Source organism: Anser anser (assembly GCF_964211835.1).
Source record: "Anser anser genome assembly, chromosome: 6".
In the NCBI taxonomy this organism is placed as follows: domain Eukaryota; kingdom Metazoa; phylum Chordata; class Aves; order Anseriformes; family Anatidae; genus Anser; species Anser anser.
In genome coordinates, this window is record NC_139726.1 from 14849038 (window position 1) to 14871756 (window position 22719).

At 44.3% G+C, this 22719-nt stretch overlaps 1 protein-coding gene across 12 annotated transcripts in view; it reads left to right on the top strand.

Annotated features, from left to right (window-relative positions):
- Positions 1-22346, top strand: part of SLC15A2 (solute carrier family 15 member 2) — a 76370-nt gene extending 54024 nt beyond the window's left edge. For 11 of the 12 annotated variants that reach the window (XM_083841448.1, XM_083841444.1, XM_083841446.1 and 8 more), the window contains 15 exons: positions 1532-1614; positions 2898-2984; positions 3299-3388; positions 3665-3709; positions 5929-5961; positions 7030-7118; positions 8805-8886; positions 10800-10925; positions 11632-11796; positions 14175-14221; positions 15450-15560; positions 16948-17044; positions 19330-19476; positions 20520-20624; positions 21493-22346. In XM_083841448.1, coding sequence (XP_083697574.1) covers positions 1532-1614; positions 2898-2984; positions 3299-3388; positions 3665-3709; positions 5929-5961; positions 7030-7118; positions 8805-8886; positions 10800-10925; positions 11632-11796; positions 14175-14221; positions 15450-15560; positions 16948-17044; positions 19330-19476; positions 20520-20624; positions 21493-21669 — 1484 coding nt within the window. In that variant the 3' untranslated portion in view covers positions 21670-22346. The remainder of the gene's footprint in view (positions 1-1531; positions 1615-2897; positions 2985-3298; positions 3389-3664; positions 3710-5928; positions 5962-7029; positions 7119-8804; positions 8887-10799; positions 10926-11631; positions 11797-14174; positions 14222-15449; positions 15561-16947; positions 17045-19329; positions 19477-20519; positions 20625-21492) is intronic. The other variant, XM_083841440.1, reaches the window with a different exon arrangement.
- The last annotated feature ends 373 nt before the right edge of the window (positions 22347-22719 follow it).

The window sequence follows — 22719 nt, forward strand, 5'->3', positions numbered from 1 at the left end:
CATGGCCTACTCCTATCAGTTTAAGGCAGCATAGGCTTCTCTGTGCTGAAAGTTTCCAGCAGGATAGTAGTAGTTGCCCAGGGGAAAATGGACATGTAAATACTGCAGTTTCAGTGAGGCCATCGGTCGAAATGTGTTTTTAGCTAGTGTCCTGCTGCCAGATTCCACAGCCCGCCCTGGAAAAGCAGCTCTGTTCTTTTGTAACATGCTAAAATGCTCTTGGATGTGATATATTTGACTATGTGAGCAGTGTGCAGGACTGGAGAAAATACCCTTCCAGTCCAGACTGGCCCCCTCCCTGTGATGCTGGAAAACGAGGACGGGTTTAGAGGCAGAATGGAAATCTTATGCAGCGAGATTGTCTGAGCTGCTTCAGTTTCTGAAAGATAAGAGAGGACTGGTATTATTTAATTTCAAATGCTAAACTTAATGCAGGAACCTCAGTTCCCAATGGAGTCAGTGGCATCCCCAGGAGGTATTTCAGCAAACCTAATCAATCTCCCTTAGGAGGTACCAACGACTCCACGGAGAGATGTTAGAAATGAGGTAGTGCAGTTGCCCACTCTGTGACTTTGGACAAGTGACTGATTGAGATTCACCTAAACTGACTTCAGATGCCTCTCTGACAGTTCTGCAAGTCAAAACAGGACATAAAGGGTCTTCATAGTGAGAAAAGAGAAATGGTGAATCTCCTGCAGCGTTCCTATGTTAGGATAAAAATGCCTACTTTTCTCCACTGGCTGTGGACCGACCTCTGTGACTGGGTTAGCTTAAAATGCTTTGTTATATGGATTTCGTGCTCAGCTTTTATTGTGCTTCTCCCTGCTAACATCTTTGGAATTGCAGTGCAGTCAAAGGCTCTCAAAGAGCAGGACAAATGATCTGTAATTGGATAGCTCCATCTCTGACAACATTTTGAAGCCTTGCTTCATATGTTTTTGTGCTTTGAGGGAGAAAAACAAGGCAAAACAATATCTTAAATTGCACATCCTTCCATGGAAACCATGAGTGGAGGTAATTTCCCTTAGCACCAGTGTGTGAGGCAGCGGCCTTAGCGAGTTGGGCTGGCAGTTGCCATTGAAATGTGTGTGAGATGCAATACACAGAGCCCGTGTTGGATCTGCACTCATCCTCACGTGGTTGCAATGACTCGGGGATGGTTTCCAGCACAGGTATCATCAACATCAGATGCAGGAATTAAATGTGGATTGTATTTTAAGTTTAGCCCACAAAAAGCATAGATGGGGGAATTTTCAAAGCACTGGTTTCCTGCATGAATCGGATGTGGAGGTGCATGTTGTACCACAGCAGATTATGAGAAGATGGCAGTCACTTTGTAGGACTCACACTGCCTCTTGTAGGAACTTGCATTTTCTTCCATCTGAAGGCATGAATAGTGTCCTGTATGTTTGTTTTGTTTGATAAAATTGCAATCCTGTAAGCCCTAAAGGGAGAGGATTTCTGTTGAATATGGGGTTTGGGGCTGAGCTTTAGCCATGTGAATTCCCCTCTGGATTATAATATTTTTCAGTTGTGTTCATTGCTGGAAGTGGGCTGTACAGAAAAATGCCCCCACAAGGGAATGTCTTACTTGAAGTGTGCAAATGCATTGGAGTAAGTATGTGCCATTCCTTCTCTTTCATGCACGACTCTGGGGCTGCAGATCAGAAAAGCACAAAGGGAATGGGGAGGGGGCATTTGGAGTTCTGTATGCTGCTCCTGGATATATTGCTGATGAGCTAGAAGGAATAAGGAACACATTTAGGTCCCAGTTCATTCTTTCAGCATTTCAATTGTTTTTCCATAGTTCCATGAACTGTTTAACTGATGCCAAGTAGAACCACTGGGGGGGATGCTGAAAGACAGGCAGGAAACCAGAAGGAAAATTCAGAAACTCACAAAGTATCAGAAATATGACTTTTTTTTTCAGCTGAACAATTTTACCGAAGTTTTTCAGTTCAGCAGGCAGTAAGAGTACGTGTTCATATTATGCACATTGAGCATGCTCTTGTAAACGCAAGAGATGCTTGCTGAAGTTGCACTATAGCCTTATCAATTATTTTTCATAGTGTGTAAGCTGAATATAGTATGTGCAAAAATACTTTCTTGGTTTTGGGTGGAGATTGATGTTTCTTTTTCAGGAAGCTGAAAACATTCAGCAAATGTTTTCTTTTTGCCTAGGTTAATGCTAGTGACAGATTTACCTCGAGGAAGCAGCCAGATCTTAAGGATAGGGTGTCTAAGTGAGGCTGCCACTCTTCTTGCCAGTCTGTTCAGCGGCTGGAGCACGCATTATAAACAAACGAGTTAAAAATTTGGTGTCACTGATTTCTCCTTCAGTGAGAAATGAACTTGAAAGCTTCTCTAGGACTGAATGAGACATGGGCTGCATCAGGAATATGCAAAGACAGGCCTACAGAGCAAGAAAGGAGGGAGAGTTCTGGTTTTGACATTGCTGTGGATAATGAGGTGTTCCCTTCCCAGCACAGTGGTCAAACAAACAGGTGCCTTTCAGAAAAGAAGGAAGAAGAAATTATGTTCAAAGCTTTGTAACCTATCAGGTTTTAAATGAAGCAAGAAAGTCTATGGGGGGCTAATGCCAGATTTGTCTCTGAAAGGCTGAGGAAGTTGTTCATTCCCACATCATGCCTTTAATTAACCAATGCCACAGAACCTTTCCTGCAGAGAATTGGTCATAAAGTGTCCAGTCCTGCACATGCAGATTTTGGATGTGTCCAGCAGAATTATCTGGTACCATGTACCTTTGGGGATGGGGAGGGCAGCCCTGAGCTGGGAATGTGGCAAGGGCTGATATGTAAAACTTCTGAAAGGGAAAGGAAATAGTTTAAACAAGGTGGCAGGCACACGGGAGCTATTCACCTATTTTTTTCCCCTAGTTTGCTATTAAAAACAGGCTGAAAAACCGCTCCCATCATATTCCAAAGAGAGATCACTGGCTCGACTGGGCATCAGAAAAGTACTCGGTAAGTGATGCTTCACCTGGCAGGTTTGGAGGTGGAAAGGGGAAGGCAGGGAGGCAGACAGACTTAAGACTGGCCTGGCCACACCACTCCTCACGTATGCCAGTCTTTCACTCGTCCCGTCCCTTCCCATGTCTGTACTCTCCTGACCCTTAATAGACAGTTTAGGTGCTGCACTGAAATGCAGAAGTGCAAAAATGCCCATGAGTAAATGTGATGAATAACTGCCATGTAGAGAGACGTTGGAGCTCTCTTGCTTTGTGGCTGGAAGCTCGTGTTGTCCTGTCATCTTATCTTTCTGCCTCTTCCCTTTATAGAAACAGCTGATTGGGGAGGTTAAAATGGTGACACGCGTTCTCTTCCTCTTCATACCACTGCCGATGTTCTGGGCCCTGTTTGATCAGCAGGTACGGTACCAAAGCACCGTGAGGACACGGAGCACTACACCCCTCCTAGGTGTCTAGGGGCTTGACCCATTGTCAGTGCTGGTTCTGCCTTTGCAGTCTGCACAGAATGGTGAGAAGGAAGTGTGCCATGCCTACTGACAGGCAATATAGGGAAGGGAAGGAATAGACAGGGGAAATAAGACCTCCAGCCCTATTGTCTTCTCTATCTCCATGTTTTCTCTTCTGTAGGATGTCTTAAAGTCTTAAAGGCTTCACAGCTGTCTGTTTTCTTCTTAGGGATCCAGGTGGACTTTGCAAGCCACAAAGATGAATGCTGATTTTGTAAGTACTTACTGTCACCAGGGACAAGACTAGTAGTAATATCACTGCTCTTGCTTTTTAATTGGAGTCTTACAGTACTAAGAGCTTCTGCTTAACGAGTCTGGATGAGTTGCACTTCCTATGATCAGAAGTAAGGGGCTCTGTGTGGCCATGTGCAATTCATCACAGCACATCTTGGCACGGCAAGGAGCGAGGGCTGGGAAGCCACCGGCAGCTTGCGAAGTCAGGAGTGCTGACGTGCTGGCAACTGGCTGCTCCGTGACCTTGAGCAGGTAGGGTTTCCAGCCTGCTCCCCCCAGGCAAGGGGGAAGTCAGGGAAAGTTCACACAGCCCTTGCAAGGTATAACGAGAGCTGTTATAGTTGTGTGCCTCTGCTCTGGCTGACTTGGTGATACATTAATGAAGCCTCTAAGGATCAGCAGGAATCCTGTGCATAGGGTAGAGATGTGGTGAGGATTAATTAGTAGCCATAAAGCACTTCAAAGATGTCAGTGGCAGGGTGTAGTGGCAGATAAATGTGGATCAGCTGTATGGCTCAAGATGTCACCACCCAGGGCCAGTTTCCAGACATGTATATTTTAATAAGTCATCTAGATCTTACCTGTGGATGTTCACATCGGAATTTAAGATCATAAATACCCATTTTACAGTTCAGTATTGACATAAGGTCCCAAATTTGAGCCCTTCTATGTCTCTCCCATTAAAAATTTGGCTCTCAGCATGTGATACTCATTAGGCTTAATTAATTCAAATGAGGCATGAAAAAGACTACACAGTGGGTAATATTTTACCTACTCAAGAAAGGCAGAATAATGCAAGTTCCTGAAGTCTTTGTGATGTGTATCTGGAAACTTTGTTTTCTGCTGTTGTGCTTGCGTGCACTTAGTGATCTGTAGCAGAACATCTAAAAATCGCCAGGAGTCACTTATTAAACTCTCCCTGGTGGAGAAGAAAACTGTTTGGGTTGTTTTTGTTGCACCAGCTTGGATGGATTTTTGGCTTATTTCAGTCTCATTCCCTCTCAGCACCCATGGTGAGCTGCCCCAACCCATGAAGGTGAAAATTAACTGCAACATTTGGGCAATTTCATTGTTAGGCTTGTTGGAGTTTGTGTTTGCAAAATTCCATGTTTTTGCCCTCTCCAGCCAAAGTACTCAGCTAGGAAGGCTGGAGTTAACAGGGAGTGATTTAGTGTGAGATGAAATGTTTTAGGCTTGTTTCCTAATGGCACATTTGTATAGTGTACACAAAGTAGCAGGGGGAGAAGGTATTTGCCTGATACTTTTAATTGCAAGGCTTCTTTGCTGTGCCCAGTGCTTTTTACTCTCCCAGGAGGCAGCTGCCAGCAGAGACAGGTAGTCATTCCACATTCAGCTCAGGGCAAGCCTGGCAGACAGGAGACAAATCCCCACAGTGCTTTCTCAGAAAGGTACCATTTCCTACCTAATGTTTTTCTCTTTTCTTTTCATCTTAATTTCAAATGAAAAGCATAGTGTGGAGTTCGGACAAATGCCAGCCCCTGCCTGGAGACAGCTCATCTGCCTGTTTTGGGGACTGGGGTCCCCATCCATCCCTGCTGGCCTCACCCAATTGCAGGGGCTAAGCACAGTGGAGCAAGGGTGAAGCAGCTCGTAAAACCTGAAGTACTCTTTCCTCAAACTAAGAAGTTACAGTTGAACAGCTGACCAAAGCCCATTTGGTGCCTTTGGCAAATGGAGGGAAGAAATGTGTGTTTGTACAGCCTACTGGCTCAGGGGTGCTCTTCTGTTGTCCTTTTGGGGTGCTGGGGACAAATGCCAACAAAGCTCAGAGGTCTTGAAACTTGAGGGCATTCACTTGCAGGATTTGGGCGTTTCCATTAGAGAAGCAGAGGGAGGAAGCTCTGGATTCAGGTCCCAGCTTGGACACTAACGTGCCTGTCCCTCACCACTCACCCAGGTCAGGGCTCAGCCAGTCTGAAAGATGGGTTTCAGTACCTGTGACAGGCGGTGTCCCAGCTGCCATATATCAAGGGCTGAGCGCAGCTTGCTTCTGCAAAATGATTCTTATCACGCTATTTGTCTTTAGATGACAAGTGTCAAGTGTCAACGAAAAACATTTGAGGAAACCACCTTTGCTGCTAAAGCCTATCCTGTGGGCTGGTTGCTTATTTGCCATCAACCACATACACTGTCGTATCATGGTGTTTGTGAATCACTTGGAATGTCTTTTCGTTTCAGGGAATATATGTCCTTCAGCCTGACCAAATGCAGGTAAAAATACTTTAGGGTAGGAAATTCTTTTAGAAATTCTTTTTCTCTCTCATTCTTATTTTTCTGCTGGGACCAGTGGCCCATTTCTGGTCCTTTTGAAGATAAGTGCTCCTGATAACTAGTGCGCTGTGGACTCTTGCTTACTGCTCACTAGCTCTTAAGCAAGCTTATTGCCTTGATGTTCGGAAGACCCCAAGGCTGTTCTAACACAGAGGTTGAATCCTGCAGAATAATGCAGAGATGTGGGAGGATATGCCACTATAATAGGTCTTGAACTAGTTCAGGCATGTGGAGGATACAAACTGTGTATCCTTTTAACATGGCTCTGCACTGGGATCAGCGTTACACCTGAAATATGTTTCCTTCCTCCCTTCCTGCAGGGCAAAGGAAAATGTGAAGGCTCTAACATGGTGCCATATTGTCACAGTTGATTACAGTTCCTACACTGAACAGCTCTGAAGAAATACAAGGCTGTTCTGTTCCCCTAAAATCTTCCTTCAAAGCTGAGACTGAGCATCTCTCTCTGCTTGTTCTCCCGTCGCTCTCTGTTTTCTTGCTCTGCCACTGCAGGCTGGCAGACAAGCTCTGCCCTCCCAGGAGAGATGCAGTTCCTGGGGGGCTCCCGTGCTGTGTGCAAGTATGAGAAATTGGCAATCTCACAAAATAGTGCCTGTTCCTCTGGGATTTTGCTCAGGTCCCAGGATGTTTCCATTATTGCTGATCTGTTGTAAGGTCCCACCACAGCCCCTAAGGTTGCCTGCCTCCATTTCAGCGGGTTTTGTACTCTCTAAAAACATAATGCTTCAGTTCTCTCTTCAGGGAAATGGGGCTGGTGATGCTTGCTTACCTCTTGGAGAGGAGGATATGAACAAAATGTATTCGTGCCTGTGAAACCTAAATTGCAGAAGCCGTCAAACTGCAAACTATGATTATATTTTTAAAGGAGGTTTGAAAGTGTTTGTTCATGTCCTTTATTTAATGGAATTATTTCTGGAGGACAGTGCTTTATGAGTTTAATTACTGAAAGTTGCTTTCTAGTCACTAAACTCCCATTCTTTTGTATTGCAGTTCTTAAATCCACTTCTTATTCTTGTCTTCATCCCAATTTTTGACCTTGGGCTCTACCCTCTGATAAGCATGTGCAAATTTAATTTCACGTAAGTACTTGGGGACAATGCGGATACCTCAGTTCTTCCTCTTTTGCAGCAAGTGTGCAGAAGAACAGCTTTTAAGAAGAAACACAAATTTTTATCCACCCTTCCCACTACTTGCTTCTGCCTCTCTGGCAGCGTCACCATCTTCTGTAGGCCCTGGCAATTCCAGAGGGGAAAATTCAGTGGTGTTAGATTCTGCTCTATCAACAGCTTTTCCCTGAAGCTGATATGAACAGTCCCTTTTAAATTTGATCAACATGTTCTTCACCTTATCTCCTGTATCATTGTTAAATAATTCCCTTCCTGAAGCTCCCAGGGGGCCAAACTCACTGTCTCACATGGGCTGTGTGTGGTCTTGTGAAGGCAGGTTCCACACTAGGATAGGAACCGGTGAGAAACTCTAGAGCAAAATGGTTGTTTCTGAGACCCAATTTATGCATTTGGGGTGTGTGTTACTTCTGAGTATCTCTAGTCTGCCTCTGTGGATTGATGCCCTTTAGCAGTGGAAGTAAGTTATGTGCACCTGCCAGTGCAGATCTAGCTGAAACAAACCAAGTTTGTGTGCTCCAACACCACTCCTCAATGTGAAATAAAGTGTCAAAAGAGGGAACAAGTGGGAGATTGGCTTCAAAAGCCCCAGCTTGGCAAAAAAACATCCTGTCTGATGACCAGTTCACAGAGTAGCTCACCCAGCAGCACAAACCCATGCACTGACCAGGACTGAATGTCACACTCTTTCTGTCCCCTGGATGCTGGATGCTAACAGGCTCCTATCCAGTTTAGCCATAGATGTGGCTGTGGAAATACTGTAGTCTTCAGGGTTTTCATCTATGTGGCTGCAAAAGTTTGTGCTCACAATCTCAATGCACAATTTGAGGTCAAAACCAGTTTGTTTGTTACAAGACAGAAACAGTAAATATGTTCTTATCCCAGGGCATGTAACTGAGAGACAGAATTTGGGTTCATAATCTGGGGTTCATAATCCCACATCAATGTCAATCTAGAATATGAGTCCAGACCACTACAAGGAGCAGAAACCACAGAATCGAGATCCACGTTTTTTTCAAATCTCAACAACTTGGTGGACCTGCCATTCTGGACCTATTTTACACCCTTTTATATCAGATTGTCTCACATAACTCTGGCAGAGTTGTACTAGTTCTGCACCAGTTTCAGAAGCAAGCTCCTTATTCTCCAGAAATGTGAATCTATTGGCAGGAGAAATAACCCAGAATGATGACACAGATGGTCAGAAATGCTGATGACAAAAACTATACATTTTTTCTGCTCTTCATTCCTGCTGCTAAATAGCATGCTACTTATCTTTTGCCTTTCCCAAAAGAGACTTGAAGATGTGTCATTTCTAGTGCTCCTTCCAACATCACAGGTTAACATAATGCCATGAGCTACTCCCACTAGAAGAGCTAAGAACAAGATTATATGCAACTTGCAAGCACAGAGCTTTTTTCATGGCATATCTGTTTTAATTGGCCTCAGTGCTGGCCTCATACAGAAAAATAGAATAGTTTTAAGTTAAATGATTGGCAATTTAAACAGCACGTCATCCCCAGTGCCACCTGTTGGACAGTTTATAATGTGGTTTTGGCACATCTTAGGCTCTGAGGAATTATATTTTATATTTTAAATTACTTTCTTTTCTTAATGGCACCTCTTTCATTTGCTCCATAGGCCTATTAAGAAAATGGCAACAGGTATGATCCTTGCAGGGATGGCGTTTGGACTTGCAGCTATTGTAGAAGTCAAAATAAATGTATGTATAGCACAAGAGATTCCTCAAAAATACTTGGCTTTCCCTAGGGTGTTTTATTGATGCCTGTTGGATAATCCTTTTACCCGTTGTGATCCTGGATTGTCATCTTCAATTTGTTCTTTACAACTAAACATACTAATCCAATTGCTAATTTAAATTCTTACTTTCTGTGTCTGTCTGTCTGTCTGTCTTTCTGTGTCTTTGTCTCTCTCTTTTTCTGATCTTTGCAGTTTTGCTGTGCCAGTCACCTGTATTGGTCTATATTCTATAATTCCATCACCAGTGCTTGACAGACACCTAGTTAATGCTAGAGATTAATTCTCAAAAGGTAGTCTGTTCTCTCTTCTATTTCTTGCTGTAGATTGCCTATATTTTACTGTTTCAGTTTATTTTATTCCTTTTCTACTTTGGGTGGGGATGTGTTTTTTACACAACCAATTCATTCTCCAGTGATGCAGGTGAATGCAGTCCTGGACACCAGGGGCTGCTGGCCATCCCCAGACAGAAAGCCAGCAAATCTCTTGTAAATTCGATGTTAGCCCCTGCAGATTTGTGCCATTTGTTTCTGGCCCGCGACCAGCTTTGTGCAAACTTTGGCTGACCTTTGGCTTAAGAAAGATACTGTAGGATTAATTTTTAAAGCTTTCCATGTATACTTAAAGTGTTCTGTTACAGAGTGGCTGGCACACAGCCCTGGATTAATATTTGCTGGCTCCTCAGATGAGATGAATCCATGGACAAGTCTCCCATTGCAATGAGACTGTGGGCTGAGGTCCTTTCTGATCTCTTCTTGAGCAATGAAACGCTCTCATTGCCAGCCACAACAGCTTCCTCTGAGCACTGAAAGTCTGCTCTGGCTGTGGGCAACTCATCCAGGCAGAGGCACGATGAGTTAGATGTTGCCCCCTGCCTATCCATGGAAATTTTACCCTGAAGGCCACTAAAATCTCCAGCAAAGAGGGACATATGATGGCCCGCCTTGGCTTGCTGTGGGTAGTGCAAGTGAAAAGCCACGGTAGTGGGATTTGCTGAATATTAATATTGGGAAATACATGGAAAACAGTCACCCTATCTTTTCTGACAGTGTCTCCCCTCCAAGCTAGGTTCAAATTACCCTGCCTGCCATACCTGAATTACAGGGTGAGACAGAAAAAAATTGATAGCTCTGATTTATTCCTTGCAGCTACCTGAAAATAAAGTGAGGGGAAAAAAAAAAAGTAAAGAAAATATACAAACAAACAGCAACAAAACATAAAACCTCAACAAAATTAAAAAAAAATAGTTTTAGATCTGCAGTACAAGGCTGACATTGACTGAAGTACTCTTTCTAGGAAAAATGACTCCTGGCAGAAAGAGATACCTGCGTACTGCAGGCATTATCTTCCCTTTCCTAGAACACAGCGAGCAAGGTCTGTGCTGAGGTAACATGGTGTCAAGTGATGCAAAAGCACCAACTACAGACATGGAGCTGGACTGGGATTTCCAAAACTGCTTAGCTTCTGGCCTAATTCTTTTCCCAGTCACCGACTGCAGTGGGAAAACAATTATTCTGGTCCCTGCTTTTGAAATCTATCACAATTCTTCCTTTCTGACATGGCAGTTGGTTAAATCCAGGCACTTGGGAACTGTATAATGAGAGAGTGACACTGTTCTACCTGCCCAGCAGTTGTGTAGCCTCTGCATTTAGTGGTGTGAAGAGCAGCCTTTGTGAAGGGTAGGTTGGCTAATGAGCTACTCCGAGGAAGCCTCCCTAAATAAGATTTATGCTCGGTTTTCTCTCAGTGCAACTTCTGATGAGGAAGGGATGGATAAGTGTCATTACAGAGAGGAAGACTATTATGACTAAAAAGGAAGAGTTATTAAAACGTTAATAAAGCATACAGATGGCACTTAAAGCCTTTTATTTTAATTAGGAAACCGATATGCCTCAACTTGTCCCAAAAGAAAGTTTAATTCAGGTCCTGAATTTGGCAAAGAACCCTGTTCAAGTGACAATCCAAGACCAGGACCTATTTCAGCAGCCTGTGGAGGCTTTTCAGGTAAGTGTGTGTGTGGGGATGGCACACCTGACCTGCATCCCATTGAAAAAAGGGTGGGCTTTTTTTCAGACACTTGCCAATAAAACCCCCAAATGCTAGAGCTTGCTCTCTGCCACCTTAGAAGTGCATGGGAATGGCTTTGGAGAAGGAGCACACTATCTCTGACCAGACAGAAAGGGAAGAGTTCGGAGAAATATTTTCTTTACAAAGGGTGAAATGGCTAAACACATTCACCTAGAATTAGGAATAAAGGAGGAATGTCCCAGTACGAGGCATTCAGATCACATCTCTCAGTGATCAGACACGATCCAGACATTGCTGTTGGGATCTGGATGGCATCTGAAAAGTATTTACCTGCAGAGGAGGAAAGAAACGGGAAGGTAGTTAACCGGGTATGGGCACTGCAACTTGTTTCCTATTTCAGCTTCCAGGTTACTTCCAGGTCAGCCTACTCTGGGTCTCAGAACAGCAGGCCGTTGGCTACCAGCTGCCTGCCACATTTTAGATATGGTTTCACTGGGGCAGAGCAGGGCCAGGGAGAGGGTAGCTGTGTATGTAGAAGGTTTCCTGGCCTTTGCGTTACAACGGGCAAGGGAAGCTACTCCAGGCTCTGAGCTGACCTTCCTGAAGCCTTTCTCATGTGAAGAAAGTGTGGAGCCAAGTTTTGTTTTTTTTTTCTCTCTTTTTTTTTTTTCTTTCCCCACAGAACCCAGCTGAGTACTCAAATTTGATATTGAATGGCGAGCAACAGAACCTTCACTTCATCCTGCAACATCAAGGATCGTCTCTCACTTTTAACTACACCGTGAAGGAAAAATCAGTATACAGCTTAATTGTTTTTGAGGCAGAAGGAAGCCTATCAAGTCGCCTAGTGAGTGTGGGAGTGAAGTGTAAATACAATATTAATTCAATGGCTGTGATGATACAATGGGTAATGGGGTAATAGGCTCATTAATTCATTTGCTCGGTTGCAGTGTCTGTCTGATTGCTCTCAGATGCTCTAAACCTGACTTCTTAGCTAGCGGCACTGGATCTGTACACATTTCTGCTGGTTGATTAATAGAGGCGTTATGGCATCTGAGAGTTGCTAGGAACACTTTAATCCAGTGAACGCTGCAGTGGGAGAGCAGAGTCATGCCTGCTGGGCAGCAGAGCTTGTGAAAGCTGAGGAAGCAGAGAACCAGAGATTTTCCCCAAAAGATGGTTCTATAAAGCAAAGATGTTAAAGAGGCTCTAGGGCTGGGCACGGAATAAAAGCATCAGAGGAATGACTCTGGGCTTAGTTATTACAAGTGTTTAGTGAAAAAGCACAGAAGGCCCATTTGTTTTGTTGAACAGAATAAATGATTAAGCTCATTTCCGGCTCTGCTGCAGAGCCGCCTTTGTTTGGACTTCTGTGTATTGCTGCAATAACTGTAGAGACGTATATGGGATATGTCGGGCCAGATTCTGATATCTTCTGAGTGCAGCTGTATGCCAAGAAGCTCTCTTAAAATGAACGGTGTCATTTCACACTGTGGCAGGTGTATATGTGTGTGTAAATGTCATCAGAATCTGTCCTCATGCTGAAACACCAATTCTCTTACTCTCTTAGCAATTCCTCAGCCTCCTGCCTTGCAGAGTTGCCACTGCAAAGGCTTTCAATACTGTGTAGTAGGAATCGTGTAATTGGTTTTAAAAATGCAGAGTTTCAAGAATTTATTTTTTTTTCCTTTTTTTTTCCCCCTTCTCTTTTATGGTTTGGAACCTGGGGCTCATTTTCACACAGTGCTGTTAAGTTTCCCTGAGACCCTGATGATTGTGTGCTGTTTCCTTTAGAAATTGATACTCATACACTGATCTTCATACAGTCTCCATGAAAAAGAAAGCCTGAGACAGGCTGAAGCAAAGCAACCTCTGAACCTCAGTACATCTCTGTGCTGCCCCAGCTATCTAGCCTGTGCTTGAATTAATGCCTACCTCTGGCATGGGCAGGCTTCCATGCAGCGCTGTTGGGTGATGCTATTGACTTGTCATTCTCAGCATGAGATAAGGGAGGTGTGGAAGACAGTGTAGTAAATTATACTGTCCAACATTGCAACACAAGGCAGGCAATGGCAGCATCACTGCTGTATTGTGGGGCCTGTCCTGGAGTGGCCACGGACCACGCCAGTTTCCCCCAAACCCATGCTAGGTTTGGATCCCCCTGCTCAGGTGAGGATGCTTTCTTGGAAGGATCCAATCTGAAACTGGTTTCTTCTCCTTTGTGGGTGCCTGAGTGGGCAGCAAATGAATTTGAGAGCTCTGGGGATCATTGATGAAAGCGAGTAATAATTTGTCTAGCGCGCCTGCAATGAACTAGAGTGTTAATCCCCATGCGCCTCCCACTGAAAGAAATGATGTTGTTGTTTATTATTTATTGCTCCCACATTTATTATTCACTATGGCTGTTCATTATTTAGGGCATATATTATTTCTGTATTAGCATATCACACTGGAGTAGAATAGGCATTTTATAGGGATACTGAAATTTTGGATCCTTGCTTAGAAGCTCACGGTTTAACACCAGGAAGAAAGCGTGAAGAAAGGGCTAGAAAATTTGGCAACCAGGCTGCCAATCCAAGGATGTGCCTGCAGAGACTGCGACCACGAAATAGATCAGTGCATCGTGGTGTCTCCTGCTCTCTGCCTGCACCATGAGACATTTTTCTCTCTTGAGTACTGAAGGTCAGGGAAAACGTGAATGATGCATGATGATCAGAATAGTAACCTAATGTTCCCTGTTGGCTTTAGGCTCTGTGAAGCCAATGAGCAAGCCAAGAATCAAGCTCTGGAAGTTAGGCAATTTGCTGTTTTTGTAGGAATATGGCACCTGTGTTTGGTTGCAATTAATCACTGAAAAGTTAACGTGGATAATGCTCTGTTGCTATCTTCAGGTTGAGACAAATACTTATGTTAGAGGGTGTTACATGCCTCAGTAGAAGGATAACTGGCTGAAACTCTGTAGCTTGTGTTATATAGGAGGTGAGAAGGAACATACGATCTCATCTTAAGCCCTAGGTGGAGCTGAAATTTTGCTATTGGTTTCATTGTACCAAGGCTTCACTTCTGTGGCCTGATATAAAGCTTATGTGAGAGTTCAGTCAATTTCCACAGGCTTTGTAACACGTGTAATTCCACAGGCACAGATATTTTCTCTTACACGTTGTTTATCAGGCAGTATTAATGCAGATATTTTATTTATTTTTTCTTTTTTCTTCCCCTCTTTAGATTACAGACTTGAAAGCAAAGCCAGAAAATGGTTTGGCAGCTGTTAGGTATGAATGGCTCTTTTTGAGGATTCAAGGGAGGTGGGGTGAGGGAAACTGCTTTTGTCTAATACAAACTGTATGCACCATAGTCTAGGTGTTCTTGGGTTAGAATGTAGTCCATGCTTCTCCTGCAAGAAAAGGTTCAGGTGTCAGAGTGCTCAGAGTGTGCCACCTCCCACACTCACCACACAGAGCTGAACATTATTGCCATTTACTGCCTAGGAGAGGCTGGGCTGAGATGGCAACGTAAAAGATCCCCTCCCTTGGGAGGGCAATAAATTCATCTCCCTGTGTCCCATCTCTTTGGGAAAGAAAGGGAAGAAGTAATCTAGAAAGGAGCTGCTGCCGTTTGTCCTCTGCAAACTGGCCCAGCCCATGACATTCACTTATCTCATCTGACCTCACGTACAAATTTGTACTGAAGCGGATACAACGAGAACAGTATGTTCATAGCCCTGTGTTTGTGAAGGCTTCTACTGATTAAATAGCACCTTGGGGAATTGATCAATACCCGCAGGCAGGAACTTTTTTTATTTTTCTGTGAGCATTTTTGACAGAATCCCAGACCTTTCTGTTCAAAAATGTGAGGAGGTTTAACTAGGAAGACATCCTTTTTTTCCCTCTAAAGTTACTTTTGTAAAGCACTTGCCTATCTTCAGGGATTTACCCTCCATTTTAACAATTGAAAAATAAAATATTTTAAAACATAGTCAGATCAAATTAAAAGTGTTTGGTTTCACTAACAGCCCCAAGCTGAAAGCCCCGTGCTTTCCCATGGAAGACTGTTTTGATGAAAACACATTATTTTGCTAGAAAAGTCATTCCCACTAGTAGAAACTCCTTGGAAAGTATTCCAGCATGGTGCACACTCCCATCAGGACTCCCAACTTTATAGTTTCCTGGGGGGCACTGGGGCTCTGTCCTCTTGATCATATGGGGGGGGAATCTCTGAAGGTGTCTGAGAAGAGATTGCTGGTGAGTTCTACCTCACAAGAAGCGGGGGTCACTTTGACAGGGGAGAAAATAAGAGGGTAAAATTACACAGCAATAGGGAAGCTAATTTTTTATTGAAAAACTGGGCGATGAATCAAGCTAGTATTTTGGTAGCTTGCAGGACAAACTAGTATAAGCCTATGGACTTACAGAATGCTTTGGGATAGAGAGCGCACTTCTGAAGTGTCTCATGCTGTGCTTCTCCTGCCCTGTGTGACAACCTAATATGCTTTCATTGCAGATTCATTAATGGTTTGAGCCAAGATGTCAACCTCACCATTGACAGCAAACAGTTTGTTGCTGTTCAGAAAAACTACGGTGTTTCTGAGTACTTGCTGCTAGAGAGGGACAAGTAAGTTTCCCTTGTTGTGCTGAAGGTTCTTGGTGAAGCCTTTCCTTGGATACCATGAGGCTTTTCTCAGGCAAACAGCAAAAATTTCATTACTGTTGTCTTGGCATTTGGTTGTGTGGGCAGATGTTTGTAAAAAAGCAGAATTATCGTCTCTGTGCAGAGCAGGTGCCCTGGACCACTTGTGTGTGTACAGAAGCACTATGCATTTTGCCTGCAAAGTGTCCAAGTCAAAGGATAGCAGATCAGTATCTCTGTGCATAATATCTAGTTGAATAGATTCAAGTTCCAAATGGTGCCTGGGATAGTTCTCTTCCCATGGCTGTTATTGCTCTGTTAAGATAAAATCATCGGGAACAGAGCTTGAAAACATTTCTGCTATGACATGAGTATAATGCCATCCTAATTTAGGCAATGATTTTCTTAGAGTCAGGTCAAAGGAATCTTGGGAACCCAAAAAGCTTTTAGAAGAAGTCCAAATACAGGGCTTAGCTTTCCCTGACCTATTATTCACACTGCGCGTGGGGTTGGAGGGAAGAGAATGTCCATTCCTGTGCAAAGTAAGGTGGGAGATGGAAAAGTCCCCTCTGCCATGTGGCACCTGCTCTATTTTGATATTCTCTCAGGCCTGAGCTCTTCGTGTTAGGATGCCCTCAGAGAAAGACCAATTCATATTCCAGGCCACGAGGTGTTGGTATGTGGGCTGGTAACATCGAGTAACATCACATGGCTTTGCAGACCGGGCTTGTTAGACAGGAGCTCCATATGGCCTTGGTTTGGCAGCACTGGAGTTGGCTCCTGGAGGGTATTTCTGACCTTTGCAGTGTTTCAAAAGCCTCATGGCTTTTCTCTGCATCGGCTCCATCCAAGATACTTATTGCTGCAATTTAGAAGGATGTAGCAACCACTGTGGCAGTGCTGTTGAGCATCTGTGCCATTTTACACATTCAAAATCAGAAGAACAAGTACGATGGCTAACTTGTCCTATTGAAAGGAAGCGACATGGCTTGTGGGTGTGTAGCTCTGATTTTCTGAAGGCTGCCTGAGCCTGGCTAACTTGTCTGGCCCTAGATAAGTGACTGGTTCCTAAAGGAGTGAAGAAAACTTTGAAAGTAAAATAAATCTAGGGGAAAAGAGAAATCCATGCCAGGAAGAAGCAGCATTAAAAAATGCTAGTAAAAGCCTGGGTCATTAGGTGAACTCTAGTCAGGGTCTAAGTGTTTCTGAAAGGAAAATATGGCAAGAACTCTAGAGATCCTCTGACATTAACATGACTGCAGCTTTACATCCTTCATCCTCCCTAGTCCATTGTAGGGTCATTTTTGTTAGCTGTGCTTTGTGCTCTTCGTGAGAATAACCAGAAAATCCTGTGCTTCATTCTTGTATCTAGATACAACAATGGAAAATGCATAACTGAAATGGGGGAATTCACCCTGGACCTTGGGCTGCTTGACTTTGGCGCATCGTACACTGTTGTGGTAACTAATGTAGGTGACCTTGTGATGGTAACAAGTGCATTCTTCTCTGGTCTCTGGCAGTGCTTTTGTTCTTATGCCGGTGACTTTCACTTGCTTTCTCCGCTCAGCAAGAACTGGGCAGTAGCCATTTGAAGGCAGTCCATTACTCAAGGGCTAGTAGAAGGTTTTGGCACTTATACAAGCAAAAAGAATGGGTACTTAGTCCACCTTATGCTGTGATCTTGCCAGATCTTGCAAGCTACACAACAAGTAAGGTATTTTCCTTGATGGAAATCCTCGATATAAAATCGTGTGGCCTGCAGTTTGTGCCAGCACATTGCAAAGAGCTACTGCAGACACTGCCAAGAGCTAATGCTGCTTGTGGTCTCTAAAATACTGTACCTGGTAATACCTCACACCTGAGGAACTCTGCAGAAACAGTTTGCTTTATCCTCACATTTCACTTACTGACCTGAAGGCTGATCTTCCAAGGCCTGCGGGCATGCATGGGAAGAAGAAAAAGGCAAAGTGCTGATGGAGGTTGGTGAGATTGTTCATCTGTTTTTCCTTCTCTCGCCCTGTACAGCTCATTTGGAGCTCAGTGTAAAGTCAAGGCATGGCTTTCTGAACAACCCAGGGGTGTGAACATCGCAGAGAGGGTGGAATCCTTTGCCTGCCTGCCAGCTTCTTAGGCGCGCTGCTCCAGCTCTGGTCCAGCTGGCAGGAGCCACGGAGATGAACGTGATCAGCTTAGTACCCACTTTAACCTTTCCACTGCACGGGCTCACAGACAAACCAGGTCTGACAGGGCACACTGCTAAGCTGCCCTCTGGGGCTTTGACTACTGTGTTGCGATGAGCAGAGCAAAGTGCTGTCAGCTACTCCCTGGCAATAACATCTCCCTGTTGGGCAATTAATGGAATCTGTTCATGTCTGCAGAGTCCAAATATGTAGGGGGAAAAACATAGCTGCAAAACACCTGGCTATTTTTTTTTTTTTTTTAACTCCGGTAGCTGGAATGGGATGCACAGTCCTGGAGGGAACAGGCAGATGCTGCCATCTGCGAGTGCAGAGATTTATGTACATAAAACACACACACACACTTGAAGTGATATGGGCCAGACCCTACCTCTGTGGCAGCAAGCCTCTTTCTCCAGATGAGAAGCTGAGTTTAGCTTCATGAAGAATATTAGACTAAGAATATTGCCCCAGAGCCTCTGGTAACACAACTGAGTCAGGGCCAGATGAGGTAGGTGCATTGCACATTGCTGTGGGTAAGGATCCCACTTTGTGGTCCTATCTACAAAAATCCTTTTCGTAGCCGTGGCTGCTCAGGGGTGGCTCTGTGCCTCAGCCCCTCTGGGTCTCTGTTTTTCCATCTCTTGTCCTGTAGTTTCATTCTTCTGTAGAGAGTTAGTTTGCTCCAGGCCAAGATAATTTTTAATTGTTGCAGTGATTTGTACTGTGCCCTGCTCTTCTGCGGGGAGTGCTACATCCAATATCAAGAATCCAATACATTAGTCTGCTAATGTGGCTGAACTGTAATACTTAAATCATGGGGATGCTGCCTTCTACCCAACCTTCCTCAGCGTGTGGTTATAGTATGGTGCTTGTGACATTTGTTTACGGGCTAAAGAGCAATGCACAGCTCTCCTCTTTTAGCCTTCTGAAATAAACTCCCTTGATTTGCCTCCGTGCACGGTGATTAAGTACATTTCGTAAACATCCCTTGTGTTTTCCCATAATACTCCTTAAACATGAGGTTTTCTGCCTGAAGTCATTTTGACCTAGTGTTTTCCTCACTGCTTGTCAAATCTCTCTCTGACTCCCTGTGCATCAGAGGCAGTGCAAATTACACCTAGGAAAGCAAACAAAAGGAATTAGGAATACAGCTACGTTGACTATCTGAATACACCTGATATGGGACAGCCTATGCTACTCTTTGAATTCCTGAAATGGATTTGTTTGTGTGTCACCATTATAGTAGGGGAGTTGTACAGCGCTGAGGAAATGGAAACAGTGGCCACATAGGTGGAACGAGCCCTTGCCAGTCTGCAGTAACTCATGCAGCTCTCCCAGCCTGTGAGCTAGCTGGGACATTTGCATGCTGCCAGCTGTGCCCTGTGCAGTAGGAGTCAGCCCACTCCCAACAGGCTTGGACATGGCAGGGATCAGACCCATAGTTTGCTTCCAGGTCAGAGCTTTGCTTCTGTCTTTGCTTTAAGCTTCATTTTAATAAATTCTCTGTTGCAGTCCAAGCTAGGAAGGATCTGATCTTTCAGCAGCTAATCAATGTGCCTTTGTTTTCCTGTTAGGTTTCTGGAGATGCTGTTAAGACATGGAAGTCGGAAGACATCAAAGCCAATAGTGTCCATATGGCTTGGCAGTTACCACAATACTTACTAATATCTGCTGGAGAAGTGATGTTCTCCATTACGGGTCTGGCCTTCTCCTATTCCCAGGTACTCCACTTAAAGATAAGAGGCTTACAATTAGACTTTGGGATTTATTCCTGCATCTGCCATTGACTTGCAATACGTCCTTTGGCATGACTTTGGCTTTCTAACAATGTTATCTGTTCTTCAGTTAAAAGTAGGATTATAAAGCAGCTTGCTGGGTGCCTTCAAGCTAAATTCATTCATACTCTGAAGATAGCTTTTCTCAATTATACTCAGGAAACCCCTTTTCTGGTAAAGCTGAGAAAACAGAACAGAAATGGATAGAAGTTAATTTTAATGGGAAAGCTCTGAATGCTGTAATGTCAGGTTTTCCTCCCAGCAAGAAAGTTTTTCTCCCAAATATTTTGGGTATGTATTTTTCAGTGAAAAAATTCAAAAGTATCTCAAGGACTACAGAGTGGCTTGGGGGCTTGGAACCTGCTTTAAGGTGAGAGATTGAAGGGGTAATGAGAATGCAGTGGATAATTTGATTGTGGTGTACTAGGTTGTCTGGGGCGAAGGTTTATGAGCAGAGAGGACCGAGATATTGCAAGATCAAAAAGCGGAAGCTACTCACATTTGTCCTTGGGGAGTACACTGCAGATGTTTATTAATGAGGGTGATTAATCTAGTGGGACAATCTGTTGTGAAATATAGAAAACCTTACATCGTCAGGAAGCTTAACATCAGGATCCAGCCTCTTTTCCAAAGATGTGCAGCCACAGGGCACCAGGCTCCAAGCTTCAGAAGTCGTCGTGCGAGCCCCTGGGCTTCCCAATTTTACAATTTCAGCTAATGAAGGTCAGGGGTGATCAGGATCCAGCTCTGCAACAGCAGTGACTTTTCCTTCTTCATGTTACGGATGACATGTTTTGAAACCTCCTTATATGCAGCTGTAGGACTTAATAATGGAGGAAGCCCTGTGCAGAGGAAATTCCACCATCTCCTCCTAGGCTGGGTCCAGGGATGCTTGTACCTGGCAGGACGTCACAGGGAGGGGTGGTGGGTGAGCTGGGCATATGGGCAGAGCACTGCAGGCACTGACCAGGCCCTTCTCCTCTTTTCAGTCTCCAGCCAGCATGAAGTCGGTGCTGCAGGCAGGTTGGCTGCTCACGGTGGCCGTTGGGAATACCCTTGTGCTCGTCGTTGCCCAGGCTGCACCAATGGCACAGGTATGGTTTGGCGCTTTCAACAGAGCTAATGCTTTAAAACCGGTCCTGGGTGGTGCTTCTGGAGGCCTGTGCTCTGGAGGCACAGCTTTTCTGCCCAGCCCCAGGCTCCTGCACAGGGTGCTGGCAGTCTGCCCCAGCTTCCTTCCAGCCAGGGCTCTGCTTAGCCCCTAGCAACGTTGCCCTCTGGAGCAGTGGGCCTCCCCAGGCCTCCCAGTGGCAGTGAGACAGACTCTGATAGTAGTGCTGGAGCTCAGCTCTAGGCAAGCAGGCTGGTTTTGGACCCGGAGCCTGGAGGTGATGCCAGCCGTGTGTTGCTGTTGCTTACCAAAGGCAGCTTGCCTTCACCCAGCTGGCCCGGTGGGCAGTCAGCCTCCTCAGGTGTCCTGCTGGGGAATCCTTGGGGCCAGCTGCCTGTGGCACCCCGAGACCCTGGGCTCTGCACTGGGAGGTTGTTTTGTGTAGGTTGCTTCCCTTGGCTGTCAGACTGCTGGGGTGATGGCATGAAGGTATGAAGTGGGACTTGGTTTTGGCTGACGGGACATTGCCTCTCCCAAAGGCATGTTGTGGGCAAAAAGCCCAGGTGGGTGTACTCCAGTCAGGGCAGGTTTGTAAGAAAAGGCTTAATGACACTAGCCCAATGTAACCAGTCTGTTTCAAGGTATAGTGCATATATTCATCATTACACTATGTGCACATGGCTTACCAGAAAACAGGATGAGAAAGTTTCTACCTTGTGAGCAGTCTTGGATGCTGGGAAGTAACTTCAACCTAGTGCGTTGAGAAGCACTTGGAAGTGCAAAGAAACCCTCTGGACTGGGAGTCTGGGATCTCCTGACCTGATGTGTTTTTTTTTCTTTTTCTATCCTAGTGGGCTGAATTTGTCTTGTTCACTGTTCTACTCTTTGCCGTGTGCATTATTTTCTCCATCATGGGATATTTCTATGTCAGTGTGGATCCAGAGGACCTACAAGAAAAGGAAGAGAAGACAGAGACCCCAAGCAGAGGAAACATGATTAGTCTCGTTACTCAGAAAACAAAGCTCTAATACATCATGGGTTGGGATCTTTTTTTTTTCTTTTTTTTTTTTTTTTTAACTCGGTAGGTGGTAGGGTGAAAGAAAGATGGGGACAATGTTATTTTAAGCACTGTAGTCTTTATTACTCAAAATGTAGCCACCATCTAAATGGGACAAAATAGCCCTCTATATAAACAGTAGGGGTCCTGAAATCAGAGCAAAATTCCCTGGGAAAGCTCGTCTGGTATTAAATGCGCTTATAAGTAAATACAGTGTAATTTAGAACCTGCCCATCTTCCTAAGCAAGGGATACTTTCCTATGATTTTGTTTTAAAAATATATTTAGGGCAGCAGGGAGGAAGGGTGGAGGGCATGCCAGATGACAGCAAAAGCTGGAGATGTTGGGGGAAAAGGATGAAAACCCAGTATAGGAATCAGGAAATAACAGAGATGATGGAAGATTTTTTTAATGCAATCATCACGGACTGGAAGAGTTACAATCCCAAAAGGTTTCATCATGTAACTCTCCTTATGAGTATTTCACCCCATTATTGCAAATTATGAATGGCCCTGATTTATGACTTTCAGCTCCAGGCCCAGAAGTAATAACAGGGAATTAAATGCTGCAGGCTCAAATATTCCCCAAACACTACTGAACAAGATATGCATGCTACCATCTCGCTAATACACGTTTTTTTTTCTTAGAAGTTTGCAGCGACTGATAGTATTCTTTGATTAGACATGATTAGAGAATTGGTTTATACTTTTTTACTTCAGGAATCCAGGCAGTTATTTGCCATCTTAAGCTTATATTGGACATTTCCTTTGACAGTACCTGCCACTGCAAGTTAGGGTATGGCTGTTTTCTCATCTCATGCTTCAGTTATTCCCCACTGGGAGACACACTGCAGCAGTTTCTATAAAATTCCAGGTATCCCGCAGTGACTTAAACAAGGATGCGCTTTATCATGTTTTTTTTTTCAGTCTACAAAATGAGACCATGGCATATGAGATTTTCCTACCTGATTTTCTGTCTCTCTACCAAACTTTGGATATCGGTATTTTAGCAGAATTGTGATA